Below are 20,744 nucleotides of genomic sequence, written 5' to 3'. Positions count from 1 at the left end.
TATATATATGTTAAAATCTTAAGAGTTTTAATTTCTGATATGATAAACATCGGTATATAATATATAACCTATAGAACCAAAATATGCCTATATATAAACAAAAGCGCTTTCAGGTCTTCAATAAACGTTACGAATATAAAGAAGTCCTGACAACAAAAAGTTGAGAAACACCGAAAGGCTTCCCCCGGAAGGAGCGGGGTGCCTGTATTAGTCACATGGCAGTGGCGCTGCTGAGATTCTGAGCACCACCTCGGACCAGCCTGTGGGAGCTGAGACAGCTCCGCTTCTCCCGAGTCGCCCTCCCTCCCCACCCCATCCTCCAGGCTGCGTTTTAGCAAGAATCAAGGTCTGGGCAAGACCCCTCGACTGCACATGCTTCACTCTGCTGACAGCGGAACTGTTACCTTAGACGGCATTGGCTTGTTTTAAAAGAAAAACCTACAGATTGTAGATTTTTCACATGCTGTCATATAGTTTGTTCACACTTTTTAAACACATTATCAAAAGAGATGACTTATTGTAGGCTCCAGAATCTATAATAAAAATAATAGGAAACTCTTTTTCAAGTAAATGTCAACTAATTTTTTAAATTTTAATAAAGATATTTATTTTCAAAAGCAACAAAACAAAGGGAAAAATACTTAATTTTCTATATTACCTAACTCCACTGTCTATGGGCACACTAAAACCAGATATAAATTCAGAAAATCTCAAGCAATACGAAGAATTTTAGAATCCATGTATCAAGAAACTAAAGTACACTTTATAGTTGAGCAGCAATCCTAAAAACACTATCTTTATTTTTTGCTTTGCCAGCTGGAAATCTAATTCCTAATTCTGGGGGGGTGGGGGGGGACAACAACTAAGTGATACAAATTCTTAAATTCCTAAGACATATACGTAATGTAGGCTTCCTTACTAAGTGTGCAGCTGTCAATATTGCTGAGCCATTCAACTACTGGTGGTCTGACTACCTCTCAAAGATGACTTTCATGCAACCAGAGCTCCAGGCCTCATGGAAAGAAATGAAAGTGCAACCATATGAAGCCACAGTAACTTGGAAAAATATAAAACTAACAGCTGATCCTAGCGAAAGCAGCAAAGGAACCTCTGCCCTTTGCTGACAGGCGCTGAGTCAGGAGCTATGGCCAACCAGGCCCCTGTATCCTGACCAGGCAGTAGCATGGCAGCCGGGAGGTTCTCCTGCCTCCTGTTCCGCTGGGGAAAACGACACAAGACAATCAGAAGGCTCGTGGGAAACGCAAAGAAACAAAGCTCCGGTTGCCATCCACTCCCACCTCCCCAGGAGTCACAGTAACACTGTCTGCCTCCCCTGTATTTTCAGACTCTCCCTTCTCTACTAGCTCTTTCCCAGTGGCACCTGTAAACTCTCAACCCTTAGCCTCGTTCCCTTCCCCAGGGCTTCCTGAAACAGCTCCTCCCAGGTGGCATGTCTTTGATGCTGAGATCCACGGACACTTTTCCGATCTGAGACATGCTGTGAGCTCTCCTCCTTCACCCGCTCCCTGGAGTCCCAGACACCACTCTCCCAGAGGCCCCACCCCACCCCACCTCTCTGGTGGCTTCTCTGAGAGGTGCCTCTTTCTGCGCTCATCTCTGTACACCGGGGTCCCCAGGATTTTGCCCCTATTTTTTATCATCCACTCTCTCTGAATGTTCCCATTCAATAGTTCCGACTTTTGCCTCCATAAATCTAGTTTCACTTTGCTAAGATCAGTAAACGGCTAAGAACAGAGCCTGACACATGAGAAAAGCTCAGTAAACATAGCTGTCTGTATTGTAATTAATTTTTCCCCTGAGCTTCTGACTTGTATATGTAATGCTTATTGGACACCTGTACCTCAATATTTCTAAAACTCATTATATCCAAACTGAAATCACCCTTCTCTTTCCCACCAAAAACCAAACAAAAATAAAAAAATAAGCCCAGCCAGTGTGGCTCAATGGTTAAGTGTCAACCTCTGAACCATGAGGTCCCAATTCAATTCCAGGTTAGGACACAGGCCCAGCTTGTGGGCTCGATTCCCAGTGTGGGGTGTACGGGAGGCAGCCAATCAATGATTTTTCTCTCATCATTGATGTTTCTCTCTCTCTCCCTTCCTCTCTGAAATCAATAAAAATATATTTCAAAAAAATAAGAAACCTGTTCCTCCCTTCAGCATTCTATAATTCTCATTCATTTACTCATTCTTTCAAAAAAATATATTGAGCCAGATATTATTGCGGTATTAGATTCAAAGTGAACACACCAGCCAAAACCCCTCCCACCCTCATGAGCTGACACTGCAGTGTAAGAGGGGCAGAAAGAATAAAACCAGCACAGAAAGATGGGAAGGGCAGGGCCGCTGCGGTAAAAACTTACTGGGAGGCAGCGAGGAGGGACGTCTCAGTAGCTGCCGTCTCACGTCCTGCTGGAGAGTAGCAGACCCTGCGCCCTGGCCGCACAGGGACTCCTAGAGAGAACCACAGGCAGCGGGTGTCCTGCCGAGAGCTCCCACAGGGCAGCTACAAACTGGATGCCTGCTTTGTACCAAGAGGTCAGAGGAAAGTTCTCTGCGGAGGCGACATCTGAGCTGAAACATGACTTACACAGCCTCCCAGATGAGCTACAAAGGACAATGGACCAAAAAGATCCTCTCAGACAACAAACCCAAAGCAGCCAAACTGGCCGACCTAGGAGCTCCCTGTGCGGCCAGGGCGAAGGGTCTGCTACTCTCCAGCAGGACGTGAGACGGCAGCTACTGAGACGTCCCTCCTCGCTGCCTCCCAGTAAGTTTTTACCGCAGCGGCCCTGCCCTTCCCATCTTTGTGTGATGACGTGTTAGGATGGGAAGCCTGCCCTTTGCACCATCAGGGGCTGCATCCAGGGCTGACAGGAAGGGCGGCCAGCCCCTCAAGATGGTGCCCTGAGGCTGGACATAGTCAGGGCTGACGATACCGCATACTAGTTGCTCCCTCTGGAAAAAGGGTACAGGTGTTCTGTCTGTATTTGCCAAGTCAGAGATGAGTGACCTGACCCTAACTCCTCCCTTCCCTGGTGCCCAAACCAATCCAGGCAACCTCCTTATATCGCTGAAATGCAACTCTCTCCCCATTCCTCCTGACACTTCCTTGCCTCATTCCTTCCCTGCATGACTGCCACAGCCTCTGAATCAACTCTCTGCCCCTAGCTGTGTCCTTCCAGTTAGTTCTCTCTGGAACACTGACGTTACCCTTCCAAAAGGCAAATCCGACCGTGCTTAACAACCCACTTCAACCTCTTTTTGGTTTCCCATAGCCTCTACATGAAGACCAAATGCTGCAGCATGGCATACAGAGCCATCCATTCTCTGGCTTCCACTTGGCTACTTGCACACACTCTTCTTGACTTACTTCTTCTCCTTCTATCTTTCTCCCTCAACTTCGAGTCATAATGGACAACCTGCAGCTCCCCAGGTGTCCCCAACCTGCAGCTCCCCAGGTGTCCCCAACCTGCAGCTCCCCAGGTGTCCCTAACCTGCAGCTCCCCAGGTGTCACCTCCAGGTGGTTGCCCATACCACTCCCAATGCTCAGAATGCCTGTCCCTCCTTATTCTTCTTCCTGTCCTCAGGGTATAGATTCAGCTCAGCCTTCCCAGACCCCTAAACCAAACGGGGGGCAACAGCAACGTACGCCAGGCACAAAACGCACTAAAAACAATGCTCACACTACATGTACGTCTCTCAACTGTGACACCACTGACACGTTGAGTATGTCATTCTCTGCCCCGGGGCAGTCCCATGCACTGCAGGGTGTTAAACGGCACCTCTGGCCTCTACTAAGCAGGATGCCAGTGGCACTGCCCCCACCTCACCCAGTGTGACAATGACAAATGTCTCCAGATACTGCCTAACGCCTGGTGGGCAAACTAGCCTGGGCGAGGATACTGCATACAGTGCAGTAAAGGGCGTGCCCTCCAGATCCCCAGCCCACAGGCAGCTCGCCCTGGAGGCTGGGATTCACTCATTATCCTTTACACCCTTGCCTGGCACATAACTAAAGATCAGTATATGTTTGTCCGATAATAGTTTAAAAAAAGATAATTACAATATTTTTGTCAAAGTGAGATGAGGTACAAGATGTAAAGAATAACAGCAGAGGAAAAAAGAATAATTTTAGTTAGATGCAGATAGATAATTTTTTGTTAAATTCAACAATTCTCAAAATCTTTAAGGACAGCAATGGCTTCTCCTTTTGCACGCCCACAAAGCACAGGCCCATCCTCAGCACAGAAGAGGCATCTGATTGACAGTCATTGGCTTAAACTGCAAAATTCTTCACCAATCACTACACTTCCAGATTTTTATATGAAACCAGGATCACACCGTAGTCAAAAGTATTTGGAATCAGAAAATATTTCAACAGTCAACTTGGATAGAAAAATGTCGAATTAGACATCAGAGATCTGGGCTCTCCCAGCTTTGCCACTAACTGACATGACGGCAGTCCCTCCTGCCCAGGCCTGTTTCCTCGCCTGTAAAACAGATGCATAAAGTATCATTAAGGATCTTATCTGCAAAGTCTATGAATCTATGAATTCAACCAAGACAGATTATTTTTTTAAGAAGACAAATTGAAAGCACCCGTGCGCGCGCGCGCACACACACACACACACACACACAGCAGAGGACTGAAAGGTCACATGTGAGTGCTCTGAGATGACAGAATGGCAAGGCCAGGTGCTATTCACAGACAGCTGCTCCTAAGGCTCCATGTTGTGCTGAGGAAGCGAGTACATTCTGAGGAAGGGGCAAGACTAATCTCCCTCTCCATCCCAGCGTCTGGCACAGGACCTGGGTCCTAGCAGGCACCTGTCGAGGTCCCTAAGCCAACGTTGAACACTCCTAAGGCCAGAGCCCAAGAGTCTTTGAGCCTGTGATCACCTTATCATGAGGCCTCTTGCCATCTTGCAGGAGACAACATTTTTTAAAACAGCTAAAAGGCAAAAATAATCTGAGGGTGAACAGGAGGAAGATGACATGACAAGATACAAAGTAATTTGTCAAAGGCGTGAACAATGGCCTTCTGAAAAAGGCGCTGAGGAGCCTGGCCCGGGGAGTCAGCGTGAGGTTAGCGAAGTAGGATGAAATAAGCGTGTTGGCGTGGTCTGTAAGACAGCGTGACTGAGAAACATAAAACCCCTGGGATAATGAAGGGAGTAGCAAGCAGAAGAAGATCAATGAATCAGACGGACCCAGGGTAGGAAAGACTAGGCGGTGAGACGAGGAAGAAACGGGGCAAGAGCCCTGAAGAGCACACAACAGTCTGCCTTATGACCTCCCAGTAAATTCAAAAAAACAAAACACAAGACCTTTGGGAAGGCAAAATGAATCTTAAAAAGATAAAACCTCAGAGACAGATCACGTTTACTTTTCAGTAACCTTCACCTCACTCAGAAAGACTACATTGACAGCCTTGGGAGCCGATGCAGTGACATGAGGCGCCCGTGGTTCCTAACTGGGCCAGAGGGAAGGCCATCCACCCTCTCCCCACCCGACCTCTACGAAGCGGCCAACAGCTCTGCAACATGCCCTCTCGGGATGGAACTGGTGAGAGGAGCCCACGTAGAGCAGGGAAATGATTAAGCACCATGGTATTCGCTCATTGTTCCCCTCGGCACTGACAGTGCCAAAGTGGCCGGACGGGGAAGGGGCGCACAAAACAAGGGGCTTCGATCGCACAATGGTGCTGAGAACGCTCACGAGTGTCCCGCGACCATTTCCTCCCCTGGGTGCGTCAGTATGAACAGTCTCAAAACCAGCCATTCTTCAGAAACTGTTCTCGGACAAAACCAGGAGCAACAAAGTGTAAACAAGATACAGATGATTATTTTTAAATCTATAATGAGCCAAGATCCACAAGCACATCCACAACAGGCCCACAGAACTCAGAACTGAAAAGGGGTGTCATCCTTGCACCGAGCCCTGCATAGCTCTGCACAGCCTCGCTCCCATGCATACTGGTTTTGGGATCTAAACTTACTCATTTATGAAAGAGCAGTAATAATAATAATAATAATGTCTACTTCATAGGGATGTTGTGAGGATTCAATGAGATCATCCAGGGGAAGCATTTTAGCAAGTGTTCAGCAAATATAAATACTCAAAAAAAAATATGTCTGGGTTATTCCTTTAAAAAGGCTACAATAACATTTGGGACAAAATTCCCATGGAGAAATAACCATATCTTTCTACCTCTCTCCAGAACAGTAAAAACAGTATTTCAATTTCTCATTGAATAAAATGACAACTGAGAAATAACAAGTGCCTGATTATAGTCTCATGGCTTAAGGACTGAAGATAACATGAAGAAAAGACACTACTGTCTATGACTGAATATAGAAATCAGCCAAAAAGCTAAAGCAGAAAACAAGTAACCCTTTTAGTAATTCAAGGTCTTTCTTAACAACAGAAAGAATACAGCTAGAACACACTATGTAAACTGAAAGGCAACTAGAGTCAGATATAGTGTCATAGTTTGTTAATTCTTTTATCAAGTCCTAAACGTATCGACCCACTCTATGCCCAGCACAGGTCAACTAATTTCACAGAAAGCAGGATCCAAGACAAAGAAGCAAAACTAACCAGGAAGCTAGGAAATTCAGACTATTTCTGCTACCAAATTTTTAGCCTCATCTGATACCAACTGGTACAGATCTCTAACTAGCCAGAAAATCTTTTAAAACTTTCAATATCAAAGCTCAATGTCAGAAAAAAAGGTTAGGAAAAGCAATTAAGAAATGCTTTTCATCCAAACTATACTCTTACTCCATTAATATTCTTTATACTCATGACTTCTAAAATAGCGAAATTAAATATAATTATTATTATTTATAAATCACATCATTGTCAGTAGTTTTACAATTTTCAAAATTAATTTGTAAAATAGTAGCGTTTGCCCAGCTGGTGTAGCTCAGTGGTTGAACATCATCCTATGAACCAGGAGGTCATGGTTCGATTGCACATGACCAGGTTGCTGGCTCGATCCTCAGTGTGGGGCATGCAGGAAGCAGCCAACCAATGATTCTCTGTCATCATTGGTGTTTCTATCTCTCTCCCTCTCCCTTCCTCTCTGAAATCAATAAAAATATATTTAAAAAATAAATAAAGCAGTTTTCATTGTTAATAAATTAAAATTCTTAAAATAAAAAACATGAGAAAACAGAATTGAAAGCAATAGTTAAATGTAAAAAAATTACCAAGTAATGGAGGGGTTGGGGGTGAGAGGTAATCAACCAAAGACCTGGTATGCATATATACATAACCCATGGACACAGACAATAGGAAGGTGAGAGAGGCCTGGGATGAGGGTGTGGGGAAGGGAGCATGTGTAATACTTTCAACAGTAAAGAATTATTTTTTAAAAATTACCAAGTACAATTATTCAAATAATTATTAAGATATTACTTAAGATGTAAAAATTGATTTTGCTTATTTTGACACTTCTTCAAATCAAATAATTTTAATGTGAACTATAAAGCAATTATAAATGCAAATTCTACAAAAGATAATTTTCTCAAAAAATCAGATCTAGGAAAACATAAATTATACCAAATAGATAAGTACTTGAAAATGTCTTGACTATTAAACTACTATTTTATAAGTTCAGTCTCAGAGCAGAAAGATGTGATGTGAAGATTTTCAAAGTTAGGAATTAAGTGAAATAGTATCAAATAATGTAACATTTTTTTATCTAAAGATCTTTTTTAATTTTTATATAAATTAATATGCTAATTAAATTATGTATTGCCAAACATTTCAGAGACACTAAAACTAGAGTAAAATAACTAATCCTAAAAATTTATAAATTCTTTCCTGATACTTATGGATACTCTAAACTAAATATATAATAATAATACAATTTCTTGGCATACTATGGTTTTTACTCAAACTTGTATTATATTAACAAACAATTAACAAAACTTTCCAGGACATAAAGGAATCAGGACTCGACTCCTGACTTTATTACAGTAACTGTTGGGTCATGATACACCAAAAACCCATTGTAAAATACAAACAATAGATAATGGTAAAATATTAAAAACTGGATATGTATTTCTCTAAGCAATGCTATCTTTCATAAAGTGAATTTGTTCCACTTCATAATTCATAGGTATAAATTATTAAAACATAAACATGACACAGCTAGGATTCTCTCCGCCCTACAATGGCCTTCCATTGTATAGCCCTACACTCACTGTTAGGAATGCTCTCTGCAATAAAGTAAAATGCAGAGTAATAACAACTATCAACAAATTACATTTACATTCGAGTATGTGTACAAGGCAAACTTCATCCTTTCAAGCACAACTACTTAGAAAAGGAGGGGGCAGGTACGGATCAGCCCCTTTGCCACTTCTCCGCTACCTTCTTTCAACTTTAGGAAAATAGTAACTTGGTTTGATATGATAAATTTCAGATTCCTACAAGATATTGAGGTAGAAATGTCTAGTGGGCAGTTGGACATATAATAACTAGCATTTACTCAGGATAACGCTAGACTTGCACATACATGATTTCATTTAATCCCTCTGGAGCTCAAAGGGGTATGTTCCCAGTGGCAGAAGCAGGATTCAAACAGAGCTCTTCACCAACAGCTCTTAATATTCTGTTCAGCCTCCAGGGGTTTGGAACTTAGCAAAAAGATCCAAGGTAAAAGTACACATTCGCAAGGTGATCTTTCATTCAGGCATTTATTCAGCAGAAATGTATTAGGTTCCTAATGTTGGACGTAAGGATACCAAGAAAACAAAGTCACATTTCCTAGCCTTAGAAAACCATACCACAAACCAACATAAAAACAAACAAAACAAAAAGATTGCACTATGGCATGACAGTGCTAACAGAACTCATTAAGAGGAGTAATACTAACCCAAAAAGGAGAGAGGAGTCAATCCCACATTGAAGGAGGGGGGAGTCTTGAGGAAGGTTCTAAGAGAGGAAGACAATGCTTGACCATGATTTTGAAGGATGAGCTTAAAGAAAATCCCCTAAGTATACAGAGAAAGAAGAAAGGAGGGCCACTCTGCAAAAAGGCAGTGGATACACAGAAGCGCCAATGCCTCAAACAGCACAGTCAGCTCGAAGAAATGCACACTGATTAACAGCATCATTCTAGTCCCTACCCCCACCCTCTGCTCTTCCAGATGCTGAACAAGACAGGGGGACATAAAGTTTTCTGCTCTCTTGGGTGTCACTTTTCAAAGAGAAGATCTACTCCTCCGACCACCCCTCCCAAGGGCGAGTGGCTAAGGGACAGGACAGCCTGCCCTGCCCATCAGCAGCAGGACAGTGACTACCCTGTTGAAAACAGCTCCTCAACACTGTCGCTATGGACCACCTCACCCCGTCTTTTCTTTCCTTGGTAAGTTTGTTATACCTAAAATTACACTGTCTGCTCATTCTTTTTCTTGCTTATTGCCTGTCTCCCTCATTAGAAGTAAGCTCCAGGAGGCCATGGGCTTCGTCCATTTCATCCGGCACCGTGTCTACAGCATGCCTGGCACGAGGAAGACACCTTATCGGCTGGTGAATGAATATTGTTTTAGCTTACCCAACATTTATTTTTAAAATTAAAATAAAAAAAACAAATCAAGATAACATTTCATTGTATAAAACACTCAATGTTTTCTTCCACATTTAATGGTATTTTCATGTCCCCAAAGAAATTTTCTAATGCTCTAAATAGCAACCCTAAGCCCCCAGTTTTTTCACTGCAGAATATGTTTGAAACAAAACCAGTCTCCAAGATTAGCGGCTACAAAGTTTACCTCTGCTCTATTCCCACCCAGATATTTCATTACGGTATCTTTAGAGCAAAGAGAACAAGCTAGCAATTCTGGGCAAAGTGTTATACCAACTACAAACTGATGTTCTGTTTCACTGAAACATACATAAGGAAAAATGAAAGGAAATTATTCCATGTTTAAGGAAAAAGTCCAAGTCTGCTCATAAAACAAAATAATATCTAAGGTAGAAAGAAAAACGTGACTAATTAGAGACCAGATGACGCACGATAGCTGTAAAAAGTCACCATTATTGATTTCAGAGAGGAAGGGAGAGGAAGAGAGAGACATCAATGAGAGAGCATCACTAACTGGCTGTCTCCTGCCTGCCCCACACTGGGGATGGAGCCCGCAACCTGGGCATGTGCCCTGATCTGGTTGAACCATGACTTCCTGGTTCATAGGCTGATGCTCAACTACTGAGCCACACCGGCTGGGCAAGTTACTAATTTTTAGATTTAGTATCACTGAGGATAGCAAAGGCACAGCGAGCCAGCCTTGCCAAAACTGCATTTACATAACACGTCTGGGAAGGCAGTATCTTGGGGATGTCTTTCTCCAACTGACCCTTTCACTTTTGGGTTCTTTGGGCCCCTACCTCTACTTTCAGAATCCCAGGTTTCAGGCTCCTTGTGTCCCAGATAGGGAGGTCTTTCTCTGGCATTTTAGGCTTGAGAAGCTAGAGGGAACTAGTACCACAAGCTTAGCAATGCCACTCCTAGCCTGATTAAAGGTTTTGAACAAATAGATCAGGATTCAAGAGGCAACTTCATAAGTTCAAATACTATAAAAAAATTACTGTTACTATGAATCTATTTCAAGACTAATAAAGGTTCAAGTAAGACCTAACTGCTGCCTTGCCATTTCTCAATATAAATGCCAAGGAAAATTACACAGTGAATCCACTCTAACCCTTTTTATAGGGGAGTTACATGAAGAAGCCTTTAAATCCCTTTAAGGATAAATTCATTTTCTGAAGCCAAGTGTTAACACCAATAAGTAGAGGATTTACATGTAATCCCTTAAAGCAGATAGGCAGAAATTACCAACCACGTTATATAACCTTTAAACTAAGTATTTTATTTGATCACACTTGTATAATTGGGTGATTTAAAGGGTGAAATTTTTTAAAATAAGAGATATAACATATTGTCCCTGATATTCTAAAGCAAGCTTTCCAGGATTGTATATTTAAACCAATGTTTTAGGGTTCTTTTAGTGTCTTTTTTCCAAGAGTAGTCACTGGAAGTGATCAAACACCTATGCAGTCAATACTGCCATTTCTTGAAAATATTTTGTACCACTTATCTGAGAACACTTTCAATGTCAGTTTATAAGCTATATTCTTTATATGTACAAATAGACATTACAGTAAGAAAACACCCATCTACTCACAGGCCAAACACAGTATAATGAATAGGCTATAAATGGTAAGATCCTATTTGTTTGTATTAACTGCTCCCTGGTGGCCCGGCAACCCAGACTACATTCTCTTTCCTGGATTCCAGCAGCATGTGGTCAAGGAGATCTATTGCTCTGATAATTTTTCTTTAGAAATAACAAATCAAAACTTAAAGACAGAATTTCTATTATTACAAATCATTATAGCTGCTTTGTGGTGATTTGCATTGCCATGTTATCAATACCATAAAAGGTATGTGCCCTTTAGAAAAATGGACCCCTTTGTCTAATCATTAGACTTTAAAAATAAAACTAGCATTCTTTTATACAAACAAAATGAAAGGGCAATATACAAGGTCTCAACTGATCAAAGCAAAATGAAAGACCATAAAATCAATAAGGAAATACATCTCATAATTGACAGTTGATATTTATGATAAATTTTAATCAAGTGCAATTAATAGGACCATTTAAAATGAAAAATCAGAAAACAAAAAAATATATCAAGACTCAAAGAATCAAATATTCCAAACTTGTTTTCACCGGTCAGTAATATTCTAGTCCAGTGGTCGGCAAACTCATTAGTCAACAGAGCCAAATATCAACAGTACAACGATTGAAATTTCTTTTGAGAGCCAAATTTTTTAAACAAACTATATAGGTAGATACATTGTTATTAACTTAATTAGGGTACTCCTAAGGCTTAGGAAGAGCCACACTCAAGGGGCCAAAGAGCCGCATGTGGCTCGCGAGCTGCAGTTTGCCGACCACGGTAGCCTATCAAGTACTCAGCCAGAGGGCTGATGTCACATAACTGCCTGACACCTGCATTTTCCAGCTTCACTGACAAATCAGGAGGACGCTGTTTACAAGTCGATCTGTGCTTGTAGGCTCAGCACAGCTCAGCTACCTCTCAATGCACCCCCTTTCCATTTTTTATTCTACAACCCGTAAGAGATAAGCAAAAATAAGAAAAAAATACCCTGTAAAAAAATCAATAAAATATATATTTTTAAAAAAGAAAGAAAAAAACACCCTTCATTAGTGCACCAGCCAAACATACATAAGCACCAACATTCTGATGTATTAAAATGGCCACTTCTGAAGCTTTGTTTCTTTAAGACAAACAAAACCCCAGCCTCCTTTTCTGTTCTGCCTCTTCCTTCTACTTCTCTCCCAAACATTTCAGTGCTGGATTATCCTGAGCAACAGTATGCCTTCACCATGAAAACACCTCTGAAGGAGCTGCACACAGTGCTAGTCTTGAGCAGAATCCCATTAGCGTCCTGGGGAGAAGCCCCCACTCCTGCACATGGACCCCCACCCCCTGAGCTGGCTGGAGTGCTCAGATTGCCACGGAAACGGTTTCCACTGTGCCATGCCTCCTGCAAAACATCACTTACTGTGCCGGGCATATGACTTCTCTCGTTCTTCCCGTTCTGAGAGCTGCCATTCTTGAGTTTCTTTTTTTTCTTGGCTGTTTCTTTGTGCTCTTTCTGTTTGTTTTGCACTTCAATGAGAACAGAAATAAAGCTGTTTTTCACTTCCTTTTCAAACTCTAGTTCATCTCGCAGGGCCAACTGCTGCACCAGCTCTTCGGAGTATTCCTTAATGGCAGTCTCAATTTCTTCCAGGAGTTCATTTAACTCAGATACTGAGAGCCTTTTTACTCCTATGACCAAAAGGAAAGCACAGCAGATGCTAAGGCAAAAACGTTTCAAGTGAGCACAACAGGTGCTTCGTGCCAAAGAGCGATACCATATTCTAAGCCAGAGGTGGGAACCTCCAGCCCATGGGCCATATAAGGTCCACAAAACCATCTGGTCTGGCCCTGCCAAGGCATTAGAGGTGAGCTAATTAAATGTCTGACCAAATACAGCAGGCTAATTTTTAAGTTGATGATTTTGTATGACCCGAGAACAATGTTACAAATATCCAAATTGCCTTTGGCAGAAAAAAGGTTCCCCACCCATGTTAAACAATTAACTTGTTCGTGATCTCAGAATCCTAAAACTTCTGGTGGGCAGGTGTAAAGTAGAAGTAGGTGGGCAAAGTTACTTCTCAGAGGGCTGAGAAGAAACTTTTATGTCTAAATCAATCATCCCATGAATAATACTTCAGTCAAGACTGAAACAATTGTACAACGGAAAGAACAAACACAGGGAAAAGCCGAGGGAGTACAGAAACTACTTGCTGACAAGAAATCACAAGCAAGCTCGCAGGGTTCTGGCGCACTTCTGAAGAGAGATGTCCATTTGAAAGAGTTAAACTGAATGCATATTTAATCACATGGGCCCAGTGTGTGACTGTGGCTGAGTACTGCGAAGATGAAAGGAAGAATATTCACTGGAACCGGATTTGAGTTTTCCTCAGCCCATCCCCTCATGTGAGAGATAGGATGTCGTGGAAGTCCTAACCTCCAGTACCTCTCAGATCATGACTGCTTTGAAGGAGGGTCCTCAGAGAGAATTAACTGAAAATGAGGTCATGAGGGTGGGCCCTAATCCAACGTGACTGTTGCCCTTATAAAAGGAGACTAAGAGATGCTCACAGAGAAAGCCCGTGAGAGGACAGAGAGAGACAGCCATCTGCAAGCCCAGGAGAAACGCACCCTGCTGACACCCTGATCTCGGACTTCCAGCGTCCAGAACTGTGAGGACACCCATGTCTGTCGTCTCAGCCACCCAGCCTGTGGTACTTTGTTTCAGCAGCCCGAGCTGAATAACACAGGATTCAACGGTGAATATGACATAGTCCCTGATCAAAATATGCCCGAGCATTAGTGGAAAGCGGAGAAGGCCATGCAACCCCCCTTGAGAATCAAAGATTTCGGGGGATAGGCACACCATGTGTGTGAAATATACAAAAAAGCACAAAGAGCATTGACTTAAGGAGGGTTTCTTACTCTCTTCATAGCTGCTTGTGCTAGACCTCTTCAGAGTTTGAATTTCCTGGGAGAGCATCGAAAGCCGATCTGACTGTGTGAGTGCTTCATCATCTTCCGGGTCAGGTGACTCCTGCATCATTTCTTCAATTTCTTCAATAACCTTCCAAAATATACACGCAACTGTTAATCACATATACCTGGACAACGATCCCCCTGAAACACGGAGCTCACGCGAGGCCACCAGAGTGGAAGTGCACTGAATTCTCCATTAATCCACAGTGTGCAGGCGTGGGCGCTCTCAATAATCACATGTTGATTGTAAGGAGGAACACAGTTTATCCACAAAAGTACAACATACTAAACACATACAAATAGGATATGATGTACTGTGCCCAGCATGATTCAGGAGGCCCTGCCAGATCTTTCAATGTCTGGGAAATGGCGCTACAAACACATGCACAACTGACTTCAGACGTGCCAGCAACAGACCATAGTCACAGTCAAACAAAAGTAAAGGACAGAAAATTCATCACCTACCACAAGCAAGTGCTCAATCTAAAGCCACTTCATCAAGTTGACATAAGATTTAGAAAATACAACCATATAAAAAAGTTACATATAAAGCCAGAAATTACCTCTGTAAGCAGCAAAATTCTCCTTTAACAGCAGGAAAAAATTTTCATGTATTAATTCAATGGAAGGTGAAGGGATATTTAAACGTTACTTAAAATGCAAAAGATTAAAGAGAAAAAAGAAAGCTGCACAAAAGCAGAAAAATTTCAGAAATATATCTGCCTTGCCGGGTAGGCATGGCTCAGCTTGATTCCTGGTCAGGGCACACTGTCTGGGTTGCATGCAGGAGGCAACTGATTAATGATTCTCATCATTGTTATTTCTCTCTCTCTCTCTCCCTTCCTCTCTCTGAAATCAATAAAAATATATTTTAAAAGAAATATATCTGCCTTAACTTAAGCAATTATTTACTGTCATAAGCAATGTTGCTCAAATTTTACAACAGCATCTTGTCCTGTTCCAGATTCCAAAAGTTGAGAAGGAGACAGAACTCAAGAGAAAAATATAAGGAAAACCAGAAAAATTACTCATTAGGGAAAAAAAAAAAAGACCTAAGAATTTAAAATAAAACATTATTAGAAAAAACAATGTGAATCAACATGTAACACTTATAATAAGGAAAAACAAAAGTAAGCCTGAAGGAGGTGGGGAGTATGTCAGTTAGCAAGAATACTGTCCAAAAATAGGCACTGAAAACAGTAAGACGAGGCACTGAGCTAGGCTGTGCAATCTGCTTCTCTAAATCTTAAAAGCAGGGAAAGCCTGTGCCACGCAAGCAGATGACTGTGGAGTCGATGATTCTCGGGGTCACGTTTCCCTGGAATATCTCACTCAACCCCACTCAGCCCTCTAACCTACTTCTTGCTTTTTAAGCACCTCGCTCTCCCCAGGCCTAGAACAATCCAACCACAAATATGACTAAGGAGCACCAAAATGACACATTTTTAATGAACTCCCAACCTGACCATAATATATCTCTTGACTGACCTTGCTTTCCCAGCCTAAAAATACAGGGGGGTAGAAGTCACAGTCCAAGTGGCCACGGAACATTTATTTCAGGAAGAAGTTTTTGTGTCGCATTTTGACAATACAAAAGAGGTGGGAAGAGTATTCAGAAAATGAGAGAGCTGATTCGACTGGTTCTAAATGAATACAGGGCTGACATTATAGCGCATTCCATAGGAATAATGCTCACTTCTTTCCAGAGCACACAACATGTACATCCAGTACGTGCTAGTGATTTTGCATAGGTTTGGGAGAAACGAGATGATGCCTAACAGATATATTATAGATTACCCAAGTCTGGCTAGATCTAAAGAAAAAAGAAAATCACAGTATTCTTTGTGGTTTCGGTATAAGCAATAACCCTCCCGTAGTAACTCACTGTCCTGTTTTAACAATGCTTTGCTTGGAAAATTGCCTATGTTGGAAAATCTTCCAACTCCCATAATCCCACCTGCTTCAGAGTTCAGAGACTTTCTTCTCCTCTTGGGGGAGGAGCCAACTATTAAGCTACATAAGCAGAAAATAGAGGAAAAACAAGTAAATTCCAATAACCCATCATTTGTTGCCATAGTAACAAATTGTGTTTCAGCTCAAGGTTCCCTTTCCCTTTGCTTGAATCTCTCTTCTGTACCTGATCTGCAGTGAAGAGGGGCTCGTCGTTAACACAGGAGACGATGATCGAGTGCATATCCAGCTGTTCTCTCAACTCCTCCTCGTCTGATGTGTCGAAGAGCAAGCTGTCACTTATCTAAAAGCAAAAGAACCCACGATTAAAGGCCGGACCTTCGGATCACAACAAAGTCAAAGGGTCTGGATAAAGACGATGGCAGAGGAAGCATCAGCTGAGAACGTCCCCTCCAAAGGGAGAAATTACCACAGGTGCCCTGTGCCAGGCAGTGAGTGGAGTGCTTTACATACTCCCCTCCCACGCAAATGAGAGCAATACAGAATAAGTAACTGTGAAAGTGCTAAGGGCTGCAAGCGTCCCATAGTGCCCAACACAGAAATACACTTAGCTGTTTTTCCCATGGGAGAGGGAGCTATCCAAGCTGACTGATGAGTACAAAAAGAGAGGGATAGGGCATTAGTTAGAAGCTGTAGGGAATGACAGCAAATGCGGGGTAGACAGCAAACGTGATTTAGTTAACAACCTAACAGTAAGATTGGTATACATTAACATTCCACAGAAAACACAGTTACTTGCAAACTAGCTTCTAGCATTCAGAGTGAAGCCTAAGTGATCAACTCCCGTGCAGACAGGAACTGTCCACGAGGGTCGCACTTAGCCCTTTAGGCTGAACATCTCTTCTTCCAAATATGAAAGAGGATCTCTGGGTTCCAGAACATGTTTAAACCTAACTGTGTTGGAGACTGTCCCACCTCCATTTTCCACACTGCTCTGTGCCCCAGGAGGCCGACCTTTATGGACTACATCAGAGGAGGCCTGTGACCTCAGGTGTCCAGGGGGTTAAAGACCACTGGTAGACACTAGCAGGAGAATGAAGGTGGGAAGATGAGGGCTGGGCATTTATACTGCTGTCTCCCTCGCTGCCAGACCAATGGCCACAATTCCTGTCAAGCAGCTACTCTCTCCAGTGTCTGGTAACTCCTTCCCCTCTTGAATCTTCATGCCAAATGGTGCCGGTCTGCTTGCTATTGGCAGCCTGGGGCATCACACCAGGCCTAGTTGGTGTCCCTTAACCCTGTCCATACCAATGGAAACAGCCCTTTCTCTAATGACTTGGAGTTTAGTACTGGTAGTCACTGTAAAGACCTTGCCTGGAAAACTCAGCAGATTAAAATGCACACGTGACCATCTATCTGTCACCTAGGTAACATGACATGACTATTCAGAGGAGGAAAGAACCAACATTAGAACTCCATTCTTCAAGAAGTAGCACACACTGAGTTCCCAGAGAACAAATGGGCAGCAATGAACCATGTAAGAAGCCACCATGTGTTTCTATCAGCTGGCACATAATTTTAAAAATAGCATTTTACCTGGGAAAGTTATTTTATTTACTAGTGCAGAAAATACACATAACATTGAGGATACAATTGAATATTGTAGCTCCCTACTTCCTCATACAGGATCTTGAGAAGTTTAATGGTGAACAAAGCCCACAAAGTAAGAAACCTGCAAGTGAGGCACGCAAAGGAACACAGGTGTGCTGCCTTTCAGAACTTGAGGCTGGGAGAGCAGCAGCGTCAGCACTCCAGGCTCTATCTAGGCCCACAGACTGCAGCTCCATGCTGTACCACAGGGATGACACACCTGCTCATTCTGCTTCTCAATGCACCGTCAGCCTAGGAGGCCTGGCCATGGCCTTCTGCATGTCCTTGTGAAGTTTTAGAACACGGTGTGAGAAAAAGAACCTGAAAGCTTCCAGGGGGAAAAACCATCACATTAAAAGGACCAGGTATCAAATGTCACTTCAATTCTCAACAGCAACAACAGAAGCTAGAAAATAATGAATATAATTTCTGCATTTCAATTAATCCCACTCTAGAATCCCAGCTAAACAACTAGGTGAGGATTCAGAATAAAGAAATTTCCAGACATTCAAGTTCTCAAAAAATTGACTTCTCATGTACCCTTTCTCAGAAAGCTACTGCAGAATACGCTCCATTAAAACCAGGAGGAAAACCAAAAAGGAAGAAGACATGGGATCTAATACATGAAAGAGGTGAAGGGAATTCTTATAATGATAGTGAAGATTCCAGAATGATGGCTGTGAAGCTACACTAGAGTAACTAGTTCAGCTTAGAATTGTTAACTGCTGAGGGCATCAAGAAAGGCATTAGGAAAAAGAGAGAGGAAAGAGAGACTGACAGATTGTCTAGTGCAGTGGTCGGCAAACTCATTAGTCAACAGAGCCAAATATCAACAGTACAACGATTGAAATTTCTTTTGAGAGCCAAATTTTTTAAACTTAAACTATATAGGTAGGTACATTGTTATTAACTTAATTAGGGTACTCCTAAGGCTTAGGAAGAGCCACATTCAAGGGGCCAAAGAGCCGCATGTGGCTCGAGAGCCGCAGTTTGCCGACCACGGGTCTAGTGTATTTCAATTACTAAAATTAGTCTTATGGCTTTGTTGAGGCTGAATTAGTGAGCTAATGATAACCTAAATAAATCACAAAAAAGGCAATTAAAATTACCCTAAGTGCCAGAACCGGTTTGGCTCAGTGGATAGAGCGTCAGCCTGCGGACTGAAGGGTCCCAGGTTCGATTCCGGTCAAGAGCATGTACCTTGGTGTGGGCACATCCCCAGTGGGGGGCATGCAGGAAGCGGCTGATCGGTGTTTCTCTCTCATCGATGTTTCTAACTCTCTATCCCTCTCCCTTCCTCTCTGTAGAAAATCAATAAAACATATTTAAAAAATAAATAAATAAAATAAAATTACCCTAAGAAAAAAATTACAAGTGAAAATTTAATCATAATGTAGAGTAAAATGGGTCACCTGTGAATATTTAAATAATCAATATAAATGGCGATTAATTTAACCCAATATTTTGATATAAAAATATTGGGAAGATAGGGGAAAGGTAAATTTTTATGAGGGCTATGGTGTTGGGGTTAGAGGGAGGACTATGAGAGAGCTAAACCCTCATCCTCTGGAAATTGAAAAATCAAATAAAATGATATGAGTATGTTATCTGTTAGAAGAAATAGGTGAAGTAGCTGAAAGTGGTTGCCTCTGGTAAGTGGGAACCAAAGATGGGTAAGTAGGGCAGAGGGTGCTTTTCCATGTTAAGTCCTATAGTTCTAATTTACTTTTTAAACTATAATAGCTATCCTTTTAAATAAGGTCAAGAGCAAGCATGTCAAACTCGCAGCCCACGGGCTGCATGCCTTGTTTATTTGGCCCATGTTAGCCTTTGAGCTTGACATACTTGGTCAAGAGATTAGGCTCTTGATGAGAGAGGATGTTTGATTTCAAAACTGGAGACACAGAGATGAAAAATTCCACAGTGTGATCACAATGACGTATGGGTGATATGGAGTAGACATAACAATTACCTTCACTGATCTTTAAATTGTAACAGCCGCTTCCCCCACCCCCATCACTCTTCTATGTTGTAACTTGAAGACCATAGTTTTGTTTTATTTTTCCCCTTATAGATAAGTTGCCCCTTATAGACAAATAAAAGTTTTAATTTGAAAATCACTCCTAAGGAAGACGTTATTATCTTACTGTTTCTACTCTTAAAGAGAGAAAGGTGCGTAAACAAAGCTGAAGTCCTTGAAAAAATGTTCATGGTGGGGGAAGGATGGCACAGGAGATGTTCCTAAGGCAAACGACTCAGAAGCACTCTATGTATAAGCATGATCAGGAAGGCACTGTATTTATAATAGGCTTACAGCTATTGCCAAAACATGTGAGTGATACCAGTAAACCATAGAACAAATTTCCATGACAACAGAAATAATGATCCCAGATCATCATTCCAGAAAGGGAGCCAAGCCCACTCCACACAGAGATGACATATGTTAAGGGCTGGAATCCCTTTCGGACTATGAGAGCTAACCTTGGCTGTCATGGGTATCATTATTCACTCTCCCGTTCGGCATCAACGTGCCTTCTCTTTGCCAAGCATTCCAAACATCACTCCTTCAGTGCCAGGGTTAGAGCTGGTGGTGCTGTTTCCCTCTATGAAAAGGAAACTGTCTCAAATGGGAAATAATGTGCCCACAGAAGAATCTGGACTGAACTAGATGCCTAAAGATCCAGCAAATTTCTTCTCCCTTTGTCAAAATAATTTCCTTTGGACCTTCCTTTACAATTGGAATAATCCAAAGAATGCTTCCAGGAGGTAAACAAACACTTGTCTTAGTGCTGACAACATGCCAGGCACAGTGGTAGTTACTAAAGAGACAAATACAAAGACACTACGAGGAGGTCACAATCTAATGACAGCCCAGAGACATCTACACTAATAAAAGAGAAACATGGTAATTAGCGTATGACCGCTACCCTTCCCATTGGCTAATCAGCATATCCTTATGCAAATTAACTGTCAGCCAAGATGGCAGCCGGCAGCCATGC

The 20,744-nt window shown here is 42.1% G+C and overlaps 1 protein-coding gene across 1 annotated transcript in view; it reads right to left on the bottom strand.

The window, feature by feature from the left end:
* FEZ2 (fasciculation and elongation protein zeta 2 (zygin II)) overlaps positions 1 to 20,744 on the bottom strand; it is a 50,713-nt gene that overhangs the window by 11,439 nt on the left and 18,530 nt on the right. The window contains exons 4-6 of the mRNA XM_005886091.2: positions 16,322 to 16,438; positions 14,131 to 14,272; positions 12,629 to 12,897 (exon numbers count right to left, since the gene is read on the bottom strand). Coding sequence (XP_005886153.1) covers positions 12,629 to 12,897; positions 14,131 to 14,272; positions 16,322 to 16,438 — 528 coding nt within the window. The remainder of the gene's footprint in view (positions 1 to 12,628; positions 12,898 to 14,130; positions 14,273 to 16,321; positions 16,439 to 20,744) is intronic.

The sequence above is a fragment of the Myotis brandtii genome, unplaced genomic scaffold (assembly GCF_000412655.1).
Source record: "Myotis brandtii unplaced genomic scaffold, ASM41265v1 scaffold958, whole genome shotgun sequence".
Classification (NCBI taxonomy): Eukaryota; Metazoa; Chordata; class Mammalia; order Chiroptera; family Vespertilionidae; genus Myotis; species Myotis brandtii.
This window is presented reverse-complemented; position numbering and strand designations above follow the sequence as displayed.